This window comes from Archocentrus centrarchus, chromosome 21 (assembly GCF_007364275.1).
Source record: "Archocentrus centrarchus isolate MPI-CPG fArcCen1 chromosome 21, fArcCen1, whole genome shotgun sequence".
In the NCBI taxonomy this organism is placed as follows: Eukaryota; Metazoa; Chordata; class Actinopteri; order Cichliformes; family Cichlidae; genus Archocentrus; species Archocentrus centrarchus.
The window spans coordinates 5,684,569-5,698,986 of NC_044366.1; the positions used below are offsets into that span (position 1 = coordinate 5,684,569).

Here is a 14,418-nt window from a genome sequence, read left to right on the forward strand (position 1 = left end):
AGAAGAATTTGGTGAACCTTTGAACAGAGATATAGAGAAATTGGCTCATTCTGCTGGGCGCAGTGCTTTCTTTCCCATATATTCACACCTGTGAACACAGATCACCACCACCGCTGTGTGGGTCTAGCAGCGTCACTGGAACACCTTTTTAAGGGTATACCACTGAAACCTAGGCAAGAGGGAATGCTGATTTTAATTTCACGCCACAATTTATCCTGCACGAAAGGTAATTGGACCTGTGACTTACTAATCTAAATCCAGCTTTTCAAACTGTGTGTGCTCAGAATGAACACAGCAAATTTTAGAGGCCGTGCACCATATTCAATATAGATGCAAACACATGAAAAGAAACAGAGGGCAATGTGCTCTAGGTGGAGCAAATTAGGGTCGAGATGCATCTTTGCGAGTAGACAGTGTTTCCATATCGGAGCGATATGTGTGCTCTGTGGCTCCAATTCAAAATATACACTGCTCAAAAAAAAACAAACAAAAAAAGCATAATCAGTTGCCTCTCCTGTAGAGGTCTCTGCATCCCTCTATGGATATGCCTCCCCAGACCATCAAAGACGCACCACCAAACCGATCACACTGAATGATGCTACAGGCAGCATAACCTTTTTATGTCTGTCACATGTGCTCAGGGTGAACCTGCACTCGTCTGTGAACATGCCAATCAGACTCCACAGTGCCAGGCAGTGAGCACAGGGCCCGCTAGAGGATGGCATAATAAATTTATTATGCCATCCTGGAGGAGTTGGACTGTCTGTGCAACCTCTGTGGGGTCCAGGTATGACCTCATGCTACCAGTAGTAACACTGACCCTAGCCAAATGCAGAACTAGTGAGAAACAGAAAAGATGAGGGGAAAATGACAGCGACCTTCATGTGCAAAACCATTCCTTAAACCTGCAGCCTTTCCAGTGTCCAGGAAAGAAGACTCCTGAAATTAGCTTGTAGAGGAAAAACATCCTACTACTCAATTGATGTATTGAGTTTATCAACTGCAACCCCTACTGTCCTTGCAATGGCAGAGCAAGAGTCTTTGGGTGTTGCCTGGGCTTACTTGCTAATTGTCTACACCTGACAAGGTGTGGATAGTCACACAGACCTACAGCCTGGATCTGGCAACCACCAGTCACTAGGGAAAAGTATGTATTCCAAGGTTGGCTTACGAGGTTTCAGGAGGTTACTGGCAGTCTGTAGAGTGAACTTGGTCGCAAAGATAACTACAATGAAAACCTCCTTATGATTTCTTTGGTCTGCTTTTGGCAGACATTGATTTGTCTGCAAATGCAAACAAACTAAGGCCCCAGACAAGACGGCATCTTTCACGCAAACTACAGGTGACTGCAGCAATCTGCTTATGACCAAAGCAATCACAAGGAGGTATTTGGTGCAGCACCCTCTTTGTGACTGATTTAATTTAGCATCAGCCAGCAACCAGTCACATGTTCCCCTGATGACCAGTGGTTGCCAGATGGTAGCTAGGCATGTGTGACTGAGGCCTGAAGGTAGCTCGTGATGGGCACTGCTTCCTGACCTTGTCATGCTCTCCCGGCTGTCATGTTTACTTTAGATTATCCAGTTACTTAAAATGAAGTATTAAAATAGTATTAAAGTATTAAAATAATAGTATTAATCCTTTAATTACTGTAAGTTGATTTTCAGGCATGACAGCTGTTTATATAGTTACTTTAGCCAGTTTTCATTGTGATAACTTTTAACTCACAGAAGCATCTGTCAGCTTTTGAAACACTGGTGCATCACCACATGAATAATATTTGGTTGCACAGATCATGGAGCAATAAGGTGCCTGCAGATTTGTGTGGTCTTCTAAGATGTCTTCTAATCAGATGTCAAACTACACACAAATTGTTTTCAATTCGTTTTCAAACTGGTCCATCTTCTGCATTGAAATGCCATCTCTTCGTCCTGAAACACTCTTCTGATGTCACTGACAATCAAAGGGAGTGATAATCTTGACTTTAAGCACCTGTGGGGTTTTTTTTTTTTTTTTTTGACAAATCATCCCACAGTGCCAACAGTTAATGATTTACAACAGGCCCCGGGGACAGTCTTTGAAGATTTACACCAACACGACGCGAGCGGTGGTTCAGAGATCATTACAGGTCACTGATGGCACAATCCACATTATGCTGTTTTCAGCATTTCTTAATCACCCACTGATTAAGGATTCTTTCCGTTCTCCATTTCCCCATTCATAAACGGCTTATCGCCCCGTTAATGAATCTTGTGACAAAAGATGCATGACTGTGACCTTGGGGCACTCGGCTCCCGTAGGTTGATTGCGTTAATCAAGACTGCAAGGTGCAAACGATGTGAATCAACTTTACTGTGTCCTCTGCACAAGTATGCTAATTACTTTGTTTACATTCATGTGTTGGTTAAGTGGCTTGATGAATTTAAAGTCTGTTCTAATTAGTGTTAATTTGGTACCCCACATTTGCTTAATTGTGACTGCTAACCTACAATCTTATTCACAAGGAAACTTTGGCAAAAGAACACGTAACGGCAAAATGTTTTGGCCAAATACTTGAGACTATATTTTAATTAAAATAATTAATGATTAATAATACATTTAATGTGGTGAATATTTACCTGAAGAAAAATAAATATAAGAATTAAATACATTAAAACTATTTTGCATTTACATGACGCACATCACATTTGTTTCCTGTGCTGTTAAAATACAAATGGATGTAATGCATGCAATTTGGGTCAATTAGGCTGGTTATTTTTATGTATTTAAAAGAAAATTGTGTTTACTGTTTTGTTTATGTTTTGTTTGGTGGAGAAAAATGCATCACATTAAGTCTATTAAAGTGTTTCTTTTAAAATGATGTTATCCAAAAAAGTTTTGTTTATTTTATATTTTGCTTACAAAGAGGCGGGCTTTCTTGGTGGTCTTCAGCAGGCTTTACATCAGTCTGGTCCCTGTGTCTGACTATTTTCAGAGGAATGTTTTTCACTCAAGCATAAAACATAACAGACAACTTAGCAAAAAAAAATAAAAATTAAATTGTATCTTTAGGCCATTGTTACAAGCAGCATTTTGCAAAAAACACATCATTTGTTGAATGCAGAAAAGTACAGTCAGATTTTGAACCAATATGCAACACCATCTGTAAAGTGTCTGAGAGGCAACAGCTTCATTTATCAGCATGGCAATGATCCCACACTGCCAATGCAGTAAAAGCAGACCTGGATAGAAAAACACACAGAGGAACACAATCAGTCATGTTGTATATACTGTATCTCCATCTATGCTGGCAGATGTTTCAATCCTAGCAATGCATGAAGAAATGAAGGGTGGCTCAAAACATTTGCACAGCACTGTACACATAAATGAAATACATATACCGGTAACCGTAAAATCAGGTTTTATTTCTCTGCAAAAATCTACACAACCGTACGGCTACAACAACACTAACACATCAGTGTGGTGGTCTCTGTGAGTTTGCTCGACGTTTCCGACACTGTGCCGTGAACTTTCCTCTACTTAAACTGTCCTTCTTCCAGGTTTACTTAACAGCTGTGCAATGAGATTAAACCTGCTTACACCTTGCAGCAGTCTCCACTAAAGCACAATCAATTTCTTAGTGGGAAGCTGGAATGAAAGCTGACAAAGGAATGAGGCGCCTCCTCCCTTCTTTTACAGCCAACAAACTCTAAATTCCAAGAAGGAGTCAAGAGAAAGGACGGAGGAGATACTGTGCAGGGTGACACGGATGCATGGCAGGTGGGCTGGCATTATTTCAAAGTGTCAGCACACGCAGTTCTGATTAAAGGAGAGAAGTGCAGGTGGGATTTGAGTGGTGGGGGAATTGCTTTTTGTCTCTCTTTGTTGCATAAAATAGCAACTATGCAAGCATGACAAAAACTGGCAACAGTGATGTCTGTACTTGAAGTAACTGTTGGAGCGTGAGGAAGAGTCGTGGAATCTGAAGGTCAGCTGTGTGTGTGGACGAACTGTCAAGTGTTGGGTGAAGATGAGGAGATGAGGGAAAATTTAAGGGATGACAGCCGGAAAAGTGTCGCTGCTCCTCCGTCACACTGTAACGTACTTTGCAGAGACAGGTTCTGCTGCATAAAAGGTCACAAGTCCTCCATGAATGTTTCACTGCAGCTCTAACTGTGAATAACATGACTTATGAGGCCAGTTGTTTGTTTTTTTTTTTTTTCATAAATGCTGTAAATGCACTCAGGTTCAAATATATTTCTGTGATGAAACAATTCCTGTAATTTTACACCTTAAAATTTGACTGAAGTAATTAAAGCTGAAAGTCTGCACCTTCAGTCACATCTTGATTATTTGATTTTGTGTACACCACAGGTAAGCAAGCTGGGTGAAAAGTATGAAAAAGAAAGAAGCATGACTTTGGTGTTCTGGTCTTTAAGTATAATGAATTACTGTAAACAGCTTCACTGACAAAAAAAAAGAAAAATCCATTATCGTTCCAAAATACTGCTTTGTTCTCTAAAACTGCTTTGTGTTAAAAATCTATTGGCAAGTTGGTAGACTAGCAGCTTAAATACTGCCCATAGAAACCTGCTCTAATTACACAGAGTAGACAGATATAAATGGTTAATCGCTGGGCGAGAGTAAAAATAAAAGAAACAAAGTTTACTTCTGGCAAAAAAAAAAAACAAAAAAACACAATACAAATCAGAAGAAGCTTTGGAGAAGTGATGGTCCTCCACTGCAGGTTTCACAAATAATAGTGAACAGAAAGTTCACCAAGTTTTGAACTGACTCGGGCTCTGTGAATGCTGCCTTCAGGGTTTCCATTATTAAATTAACAAAAGAAAAAAAAAATGAACAAAAACTTGCCTGACAAATATTTTAACGCAGTGCGCTGGAGGAACAAGAAACCAGCAGTTTCATTTATTACACCGTTATTAAACAATCTCTCATCCACAAGCTAACAGCTGCAGTTTGTTTTAATCTCATTCTTTACAATGAAAAGTTCTTCATGTCGGCATAAACAATGGGGATAAAAACAAAAAATATCTACTTCATCAGTTTTAAAAATACAGAATGAAATCAATATTTGGTCAATAAAAAACAGCAGATGTAGAGCAAGTACCTATGGATTAAAAATCACCAAATAAATACATGAATCAATAAGTAAAAGGCTCAATGAATAAATATTTCAATAAATGTGCCAAAAATAATATTAATATTAAAAGAGACAGACAAATTAATTGCAAATCATTAATCATTAATATTCCTTTTCAAATTTTTGTCTGCATTTATTTTCCCTTCAATTGTTTTTATTTTTGTCGGCAACATTTACTAATCATTTTAAATTATATATTTTTTTATTTATATATTATTTTCTCTTTGCATTTGCTCTATTTTCTTTGCAGCACTTTGAAAATATTGGCATTACTGTGTGGATTATAAAAAAGTTACTGCTCTGACCCCAGGGTCACGACTCTAAATTGGACAGGTGGTTAAAAAAAAAATTTTTAAATGGATGGATGGATGGATGAATGGATGTTCATTACTACTACAGTTAACTGGAAAATGTAATAATGCTAGGTTTAAAAAAAAAATCCTTAAATCAAAATGTTTTCAAATATTGTGGTCACAGAAAAACCTCTTCATATTCCTCATCCTTGCCTTGAGTGCCACGCCATGAGTACACTTTTTTTTTTTTTTTTTCAAATACGGCCACAAGACGAGAGCAGGCAATAGACTAATTCGCTGCAGTGCTCAATCAATGACAGACAATGAATGTGCTGGGTGTGCACAGTTCTCCATCAAGCAGAAGACAACTTCAAATGGGCTCCAAGCAGAGCGGACCTGCACAACTCGACTGCAGACCTGCAGGAGAGTGCTACGTTGAGATAAAGACTCGGAGAGTTTAAACTGTACTTCATTTTTGCAGTTTAAAAGTCCGGTCTGCTAAATAAATGAAGTAAAAATGCAAAAATGTTGCAATCACACAGACGCAGGGACAGTAATTCCTCTGAGGAGAAATCTCTTGAGGTTTTGTCTTCATCGTGTACAGAACGTTTGGGGAAATGGACAAAAACGTCACAACTGCCCTGCAATTTAATGCAAGTCAGTACAACAACACTGCAGTACGGAGCCTCAGAAACGAGAGCTCTCTGCGAGTACAAACCGAACATTACACGGCTCACTGTGGTTTCATTATTGCAGAGCTACTGTATTAAAGTTAATTATATTCGGCAAATGTTTATGATTTTTGCGTCGAGCTGTAATACAACTCCTCCATTCTGCTGAAAAGCTATGGAAACTCAATTTAAAGTGAAGAGAAATCTGCAAATATTGACTGAGTGAGGCTCCTTCAGAGCTAACGCGGATTTTACAAGGCCAAAAAAGGAAATGCTTAAGGATCATACAAACGGTCATGTGGCTTTATAAAACAACACTGTCACAGCAGATGTTAATGCACTGACACACAGCCCGGGACCCTCAGTACAAGGCAATCAGACATGCATGAATACTACTTATTTGTGCTCCGATCATATCGCAGACCAGTAACGATGGCTTGTGTAATAGTAAGAGGGATCATTTCAGAAATGCGTGGTCTGGTATTTATACCAGCTACGATGGCCACGAGGAAATTAAACAAGCCCATGCATCCACATCTCATTTTCTATGTGGGCGCGTTCAGTTAACAGTAGATAAAGGACATCTGACCCCAATAAGAACAATAAGAAAAAAAGCACACATGCACAAACTCCTTTCATTGCATTACTTGGTTTGGATTAATTTAGCTACTGACAATAATTCCATGGGACAATTACTGTTTAGAGGATTCAGCAACTATCTGCAAATATGCAGATATTGCAGTAAATGTCAAACTGCATTTGCACTGATATGAACTCACATTAAGCAGCAGAGCTTCTGCAGAAATTTGGTTAATGACACATTTTTGTGCGAAACATTTCAAAGCCCTCATTTTACAAGAAGTTTAAAATCTTTGAAAATAAACTAAACCCATCAGCAGAGACCACAGCTCTGCTGTCACGTCTGTGTGTTGTGTTGAAGTCTTTTTAATACCATTTTGAACCACAAGACAGTGCAGCAAATCAGTGCAGTGTCTAATCTGCCCCGAGTCAGACAGAAGACAGCATTTTTCGAGCTTGTGTTAGGCTGCGTTATGATCATCTGTAGCTGACAAAATCTTTCTTCTTAAAACGAATACAGAAATATTAGATCAGTAAGGAGTCATCTGTCTGGTAACAATACAAAATTATTTCAAAAACATACATAAAAGAATATAATGTTCATTTGGGTGGATGTTTACAAGAAATCTTTGGCAAAATGCTGCCTCCTCCTGGTAAAAAAAATAGGCTCTTTGGTACAAGGTGTCCTTTGACATCAGTGCCATGATGAGATTACAGAAAGAAAAATAAAATAGGACATATCATTGCTTTAAATGCTACTTCAGATCACATTTAAACACACTGGCTGTGCCATTTTTCAGTGTGCCGGGTTAATGCGGAGGGGCATATTTTAACAAAAGAACCGAAAACCTGCTTTTTTAAAGCACATCAAGTAGTCTCAGCTTGCTGCACCACCGCTCCCTCAACCTCGAAAACAGATTATGTCTCTGTTTTAAAAACCAGCAGTTATCTCTTGGTCAATCTATCAGGACACCTGTGCCAAAGAGGCCAGCAGCATCTTTCACAGCGACAATATTTAATGACCTTGGGTGAGAACATGCTGAGCATCGGAATGATGGTATACCCAATAGTAAAGCCTTCAATAAGATAGAGGTAATCAGCATTTAAAGGAGTTAAACAGTCATCAACTGCAAAGTCGTGTCATCACTTGAGAAGCTCAGTAGGCTACATTAATGTTACCTAACATGCAAATAAGTAAGTATTTTTCCTAGACTCCAACTCTTCGGTGCAAATCACATCCAGTGTTGAAGCAATCAACACAGGAGATAAAACTGATCAAGATCCCTGCTGGTAACACCTGCCAGACACGTTTGAGCCCACCAAACACAGGCCAACACAGAGATAAAGGGGGAGATAAATCAGTGTAGTGGACTCAGTTTTCAGTGCCAGCCGGTACAGGTGCAGGAACAGACGGAAACTGTTGGATAATGTGGTGACTGTTCGTGTCAACTATTACAAATTAAGAAGTGACAAAAAAAAAAAAAAAAAGGGAAAACACTGTGTAAACCTTTGTGTATAAATTAAAACAGCGACACAAAAATATAAAGATGATAACTGAAGGGAGCGATGTTATCAACAACAAGAGGCAATTATCCTCTCTCACTCATGTAAAGAGCTCAGCAGAGACTGAATAATTCACTAATGTGAAATCACTGGCAAATAAACTTTTGTTGCACTCACGCGGGAGGCTGCCAGGCTGCGGATGAAGTGTTGCACATCCGGTGATATTTAGGATTGATGGAAATATAGCACGCACAGCTGTGCTTGGATTCTTAGGAGACTGAGAAAGTCGTGATTTCAAAAAGGAGTCACAAACCTCACATCTTCCCATCTCTCTCATCACACTTTCATTCAGATCACTTAAAGGTACGGGTTAATTCAAACATCAGATCTATGCTTTCATTCACATTTTTGTCTCTTATTTGAAGACAAACAGTTAAATCTCTTTGTCAACATTCAGACTGGCTTACAAAAGGAATCCTGGAACATCAATGTAAGCGGTGAAATATACCGTGCACACACACGCGACTGGCTACAGAGATGCTTTTCAATATTTTGGTTCATGCTCTCGAATAAGAGCGTCGTATCTTCGTGGGAGGGGAAAGCTTTTATCATACACTGAATTCTTGAACCTCTCGGCACCATCTGCCGAGGTCTGACAGTAACAAGTGTTGAAGAAATTAAATCAGGAGAGAAGCCTAAGGGTCACACATCTGTTGGTATTCTGAGGTAATAGTGCATTGGTGGGGTCAGGAAACTGCTGTCCTGTTTAGTAAACAGGCTTGAACACGCTGTTGTGGCAGGTATGTGAATGGAGGAACCGTTCAGAGCTCTCAGCAGTTAAAAAGAGGCGGTCAGTTTGTGCAGCTCGTCTGGCCACGAGCGTGTCTGCCGTCTGTGTGGCTGCTTTTTCCTTTCAACGGCGGCCTTCACCCGTCTGCTTTCAGACACTTCAGTGAACTTTTTCCTCACTGTACAGGCACACGCACGCATGTGCAGAAATCCACAGAAATGAAATCAACGGAGCAGCATTTCAGTTCTATGCAATTACAAATGGAAATTTTATGTGAGGTGAGGTCCTTGCACAACGTAATGGGGAAAAAAAAGTGAATTAAAACCAAACATCATTAAAGCCCGGCACACCACCTGGGCCCCGGACTTTTTTCCTCAAGGCTGTCCAAGGCTTCTCCAGGTCTGATGATTCACACCAGAGGGAGCGGGACAGATGGTGGTAAACACGTCAAGCTGTTTTGGCAAACTGCGGTCCCAAATATCTCCCCCTCTGCATTCAGGCAGGGTCAGCTCGAGACGCCGAAGCGCCGCACAGCTGACATCGCTGTGTAACGCTGCAGAGGCGGGCGCTATCTGCTGCTGTGACTGTCTCACTCTGCTGCTGTGACCGTCTCACTCTGCTGTGCTGCCGGCTTTGTGGAGATGAATAATTTGATGAACATTTGCTGAACAGCGTTTTGGAGCTGCACAGTTCATCATTTTGATCTTTAACATGAAATCATTTCATCAGAGAAAATAATAAACATTAACATCAGTCAGTTTGGGGTTTTTTTTTTTTTTTTGATTTGATTTTTGCAGGGAGCTTTTCAAGCGTGAAGACTTTATAGTGCTGCCAAACTGATGAACTGCACCGAGGACAAATTTACAAGACCGCGGCGGCCTGGCAGTTGAGGCTCAACCGAAAAGATTTTGCACATGATTCACTGAATGAGCTTCCAAAGCCTGATAAACAAAACCATAACAGTGAGAGCTTCATCCAGATAAAGCTGTTTGGGCTCTCTTATCTCCTGCCATGGCATCTGAAGAATTTCTTTTCATTGTCCCAGAGACAAAGAGCCAGAATTTGGTTTAAAAATTATCTCTTAAAGAAAGAACATGCCAGCAGCTGAGCATGTTTAAACTGAGCTTTCTGCCATTCGCTTCACCTTCCCAGTGATACTGTAGTGTTCTTGAAATAGAAAAATGGCCTAAATCATGGTAATTGAATTGGCCTGTCTTTTAAATTAGGACTGGCACTTCTTGTTGGATAGGTTTGCTGGGCTGATATCCAAAATATGAGTAGGTGGGATGCACGACCGCACCGGCTTCACTGTATATTCTGCAGCAGAACATCCTCTTCATGGTAGCATAAACATTTTGTTTTGGACTGCATAGTTTAGAATTTGCTGTGGCTACAACACCAGCTGCTGTCTGTTTGTTCCAGCTTTCTCGATGATCCAGTGACAGAGATCCCTCTTCTGGCCAATTTTGAAGGGGGGGGGGGGGGGGGGGGGGGGGGGCTACTGGTGTAGCTAGCATAACAGGATAGTGGATAAAGGATATCCAGATCAAGACTTCCTGCTCCATTTTTTGGGTCATTGTTTGCATCATCACCGCACAGTAGCAGATGTTTTCAGTGAGCTCAACATAATCCCCTTCATACACCACTCAGTACAACTAACTGTCAAAGAGAAGACCTTCACAAAGTGTTTGTATTTCCTGTTAGGCTATCTAATATCACTTCAGCATTTTGAATGCACCACCAGGAAGGATTCCCAGATCGCTCCACAACAAAAACCAGTGTGGGTGTGTGTGTTTCATTATGATGCATTATTTATGCTGAGGGTGTTTAAAGTCTCTGTGAATTGATTACGGTAGTGTACTGAAATGAACTGAAAGCAGAGAAGTACTGGAAGGTAGGAAAAACTGCGTAATACTGCTATAATGGCACTTTGAAGTATTCCGTGCCCACTGACACGCAGGTGCTGGAACACAACTGGCCCATCAAAGAGGCAGAAATGATAGAAGGAACACTGTTCCTGTTCCCAAGTATCTGACAAAAGATGCCAGGTGTAGCTCAAAGTTCTAAGCTACAAGAGCACCGGATGTGCGCGCTCACCTTTTTTCCTGTTGAAGGCGCGGTTCATAGTGGAAAATGTGAGTCTCTGTGGTCCCTCCTGAGTATCTGCCAATATTCCACCTGGAAAAGCAGCAGGGGAGAAGTGAGTTAAAAATGGTTTCCAGCACAAACATTCAGTAAAAGGCAGAAAGTCTAAAAAACAAACAGTCTAAAGTTTTCTTTGAAGAAAAAAAAAAAAGAGAGAGAGAGAAATCCCACCCTCTAAGACCGAGGCGCAGATTTGCTGTCAGCGTGTGTTAAAATTAAACTCCCAGTGTTTCTGCATTACATTTGTTTACCACTGAGCCACGGCATCCTCATCTCATCCGCGGCGCCTTTAACCTCGTGCTGCTGATAAAACAGAACTCACTGTTCTTCATGTTTAATGGTACAAGATGTGTCTAAGAATGGTGATGTGTACCAAAGGGAAGCAACAAAGCTGCGCAGTAAAATGTTGCATTGTTTACCGTGATCCTCTTACAGGCGGTCGCATTAATGTTCAAATCTTTCCAACAGAAGTAGGGCAAATGTTTCAGCTACACACACACACATACACACACACACACACACACACACACACACACACACACACACACACACACACACACACACACACACACACACACCCCTCCAGATTTTTGTTATGTTACACAAAGACAACAAAAATCCAAAATTATTTCAGTAATACTGACAATGGATAAAATAAGAGATGAATCTAAAATGTGGCCAAAGTCAGTTTTTCTTCAAATCTGCTGCAGCAATGCATGCTGGATGTGCCCGAACACACAAACTGTACACATCGACACTGTGCTATCTCACAGAAAAAAAAAAAAGTAGCAATTTCTTTTGGAAATGAAAAACATCCACCTCCACATCGACTCCAAATGTGACACTGCTTTGACGTTTTCCGAGCTTATCCATCAATTCCCTGTGAGAGCCCAGGTATCGAGAGGACTGCAGGGATAAACTGCCCAGAACCAGGTAGCTGTCAGTGACCTAGATAATCATAATTTTTTACAATTTTTGCTTTTGGGAAATATGCAAGGCCTGCCACACAACAGCTATTTCAATCCTTGCCTTTGCAAACACATTAACTGGGCTATGAAGGGAATGAATACAACTTTTCACTGACATTTACCATGCAAATACTGAGCTATTAAAAGCTTTTGGTTAATGAAACAACAAATCGCTGCCCAAGCAGCTAATTTTCAACATGCTGCAAATTGACAGTTTTTTAAAAAAGAAAAAGGATTTGGTGTTTGCGCTCTACAGGGAACATCCCAGAATAGCCACTGGAATGGGAAAACGTCTTGGCGAGGAGGAATAAACCTTTGAATTTTCTTGTTAGGTGTGATCATGCACCACACAAAAATGTCTTAAGTTTATTAAATTAAATCTCATTTAATGGAACTGATGAAAAAAAAAAAAAAAAGATTTTAATAAAATACTGGTGATTTTTCTTGGTTTGAGGCAAAGTCCTTTTCACTATACAGGAAACACTCCGAGGCTCTCCACGAATCCCACTCCTGTAAAATGTCATCCAACCTAAAAGCCTTCAAAGCTGGCATAAATGTGCACTTGAGCTCAGTGGATAACTGAATAAAACTCAACTGTGTAACAAAAACATGATTTTGGCCATCCACAACTTAAGAATTCCTATAGTAATTATGACCAAAGACAAAACTACTACTCACACACCAATGTTTAACAGAACAGGATGAGCTGACATACGTCATATCTAAAAGATCAAAGCTCAAGTCTCAACAGACATACAGTCATGTTAAAAAGAAAAAAGCTGGGAAAAAAAGTGCACCCTCTTTCATTTCTAAGGTTCTGTGTCAGCACATTAAATAAAAAATTCTGATCCAACAGGGAAGTTGTAAAGTGCCCCCTGGTGGACAAACTATGCAAAATCAACACATACGTACCATCTTGGAAAGGTGTTAATTTCCATTTATCAGCCTTTATAAAACCAATTTATCAGCAAAAACTGGGCTCCCAAACCCCACAACTTCTGGAGCAGCGTCCTTTGGACAGCCAAGACCAAAATGGAGATGTTTGGCCAAGGTGCAAACGCAGCACATCAGCACAAACACCTCATACCAACCATCAGCACAGCTGCGGAGAGGTGATGATTTAAAGGCACCCTGAGGTCACTGAGTTGGTCGTTCTGAGTCAACTCTATTCTAGAGTCAGATGTGAGGTCATCTGCCTGACAGCTAAAGCTTGGTAAAATTGGGCCCTAGTTTGGGTCATGCAATGATCCCAAGAGTCAAGGTGTTGCAATGTGCCAGTCAAAATCCAGACCTCGACCTGATTGAAATGCTTTTTCATACACTGCTTCAGCATTTTGGCTTAGTTTTGTTAAATAAAAAGGTGGAATATGCCTAATGTGTTTTTCATCTCAGGTTATACTTGAACCATTTTAGAACACACTAAGGACTAGATGCTTTTTTTTTTTTATTATATCCTGATGCATAAAATCTTAGAACTGAGAGAGACAATACTTTCTTTTCAAAGCTGTAGATGTGAGCTTCAAGTTGTTTGTTACAGCCATGAGGCAATGTTTATTGTTTTCTGCAAAATTTCTTATGAATTGTTTTTGCATGATTAATTTATTGAAGTCAAAAAGCATCATCCAAAGGAACCAAAGACTGTTGGAGCAAACTGAAACACAAACAGTGCTTGTTTAACCCAATTCGACACACAGAGGATGTGAACAGAGCTAAACCCAGAAAACAACTGCAGCATCATGATTTGGCACAAAGCCTCTAACATGGAGACACATTGATTCACTGAACTGAGACCAGGAGCTATAAAACATGATCTACATGAACAAACACAGTGCTCAAAAACAATTTAAGCAACACTTTTAAAGTCAGTTAAACTTCTGGGATATTGATCTGGTCAGTTAAGCAGCAGAGGGGGTTGGTAATCAGGTTCAGATGGTGTTAATGAGATTACCAACAGGTGCACTAGAGGGCCAACAATGAGACAACCCCCAAACAGGAATGGTTTTACAGGTGGAGGACACTCACATTTTCCCTCCATCTTTTCTGTTTTTCACTAGTGTTGCATTTGGCTAGGGTCAGCGTCACTGCTGGTAGCATGAGGTCATACCTGGACCCTACAGGGGTTACAGAGGTAGTCCAACTCCTCCTGGATGGCACATCAATACGTGCCATTGCCAAAAGGTTTGCTGTGTCTCCCAGCACAGTCTGAAGAGCATAGAGGAGATTCCTGCAGACAGAGAGTTACTCTAGCAGAGCTGGACAGGGTCGTAGAAGGTCCTTAACCCATCAGCAGGACCGGTATCTGCTCATTTGTGCAAGCAGGAACAGGATG

At 40.4% G+C, this 14,418-nt stretch overlaps 1 protein-coding gene across 4 annotated transcripts in view; it reads right to left on the reverse strand.

Annotated features, from left to right (window-relative positions):
- gulp1a (GULP PTB domain containing engulfment adaptor 1a) overlaps positions 1-14,418 on the reverse strand; it is a 91,802-nt gene that overhangs the window by 16,361 nt on the left and 61,023 nt on the right. For all 4 annotated transcript variants that reach the window (XM_030758606.1, XM_030758604.1, XM_030758603.1 and 1 more), the window contains exon 2: positions 11,074-11,154. In XM_030758606.1, coding sequence (XP_030614466.1) covers positions 11,074-11,154 — 81 coding nt within the window. The remainder of the gene's footprint in view (positions 1-11,073; positions 11,155-14,418) is intronic.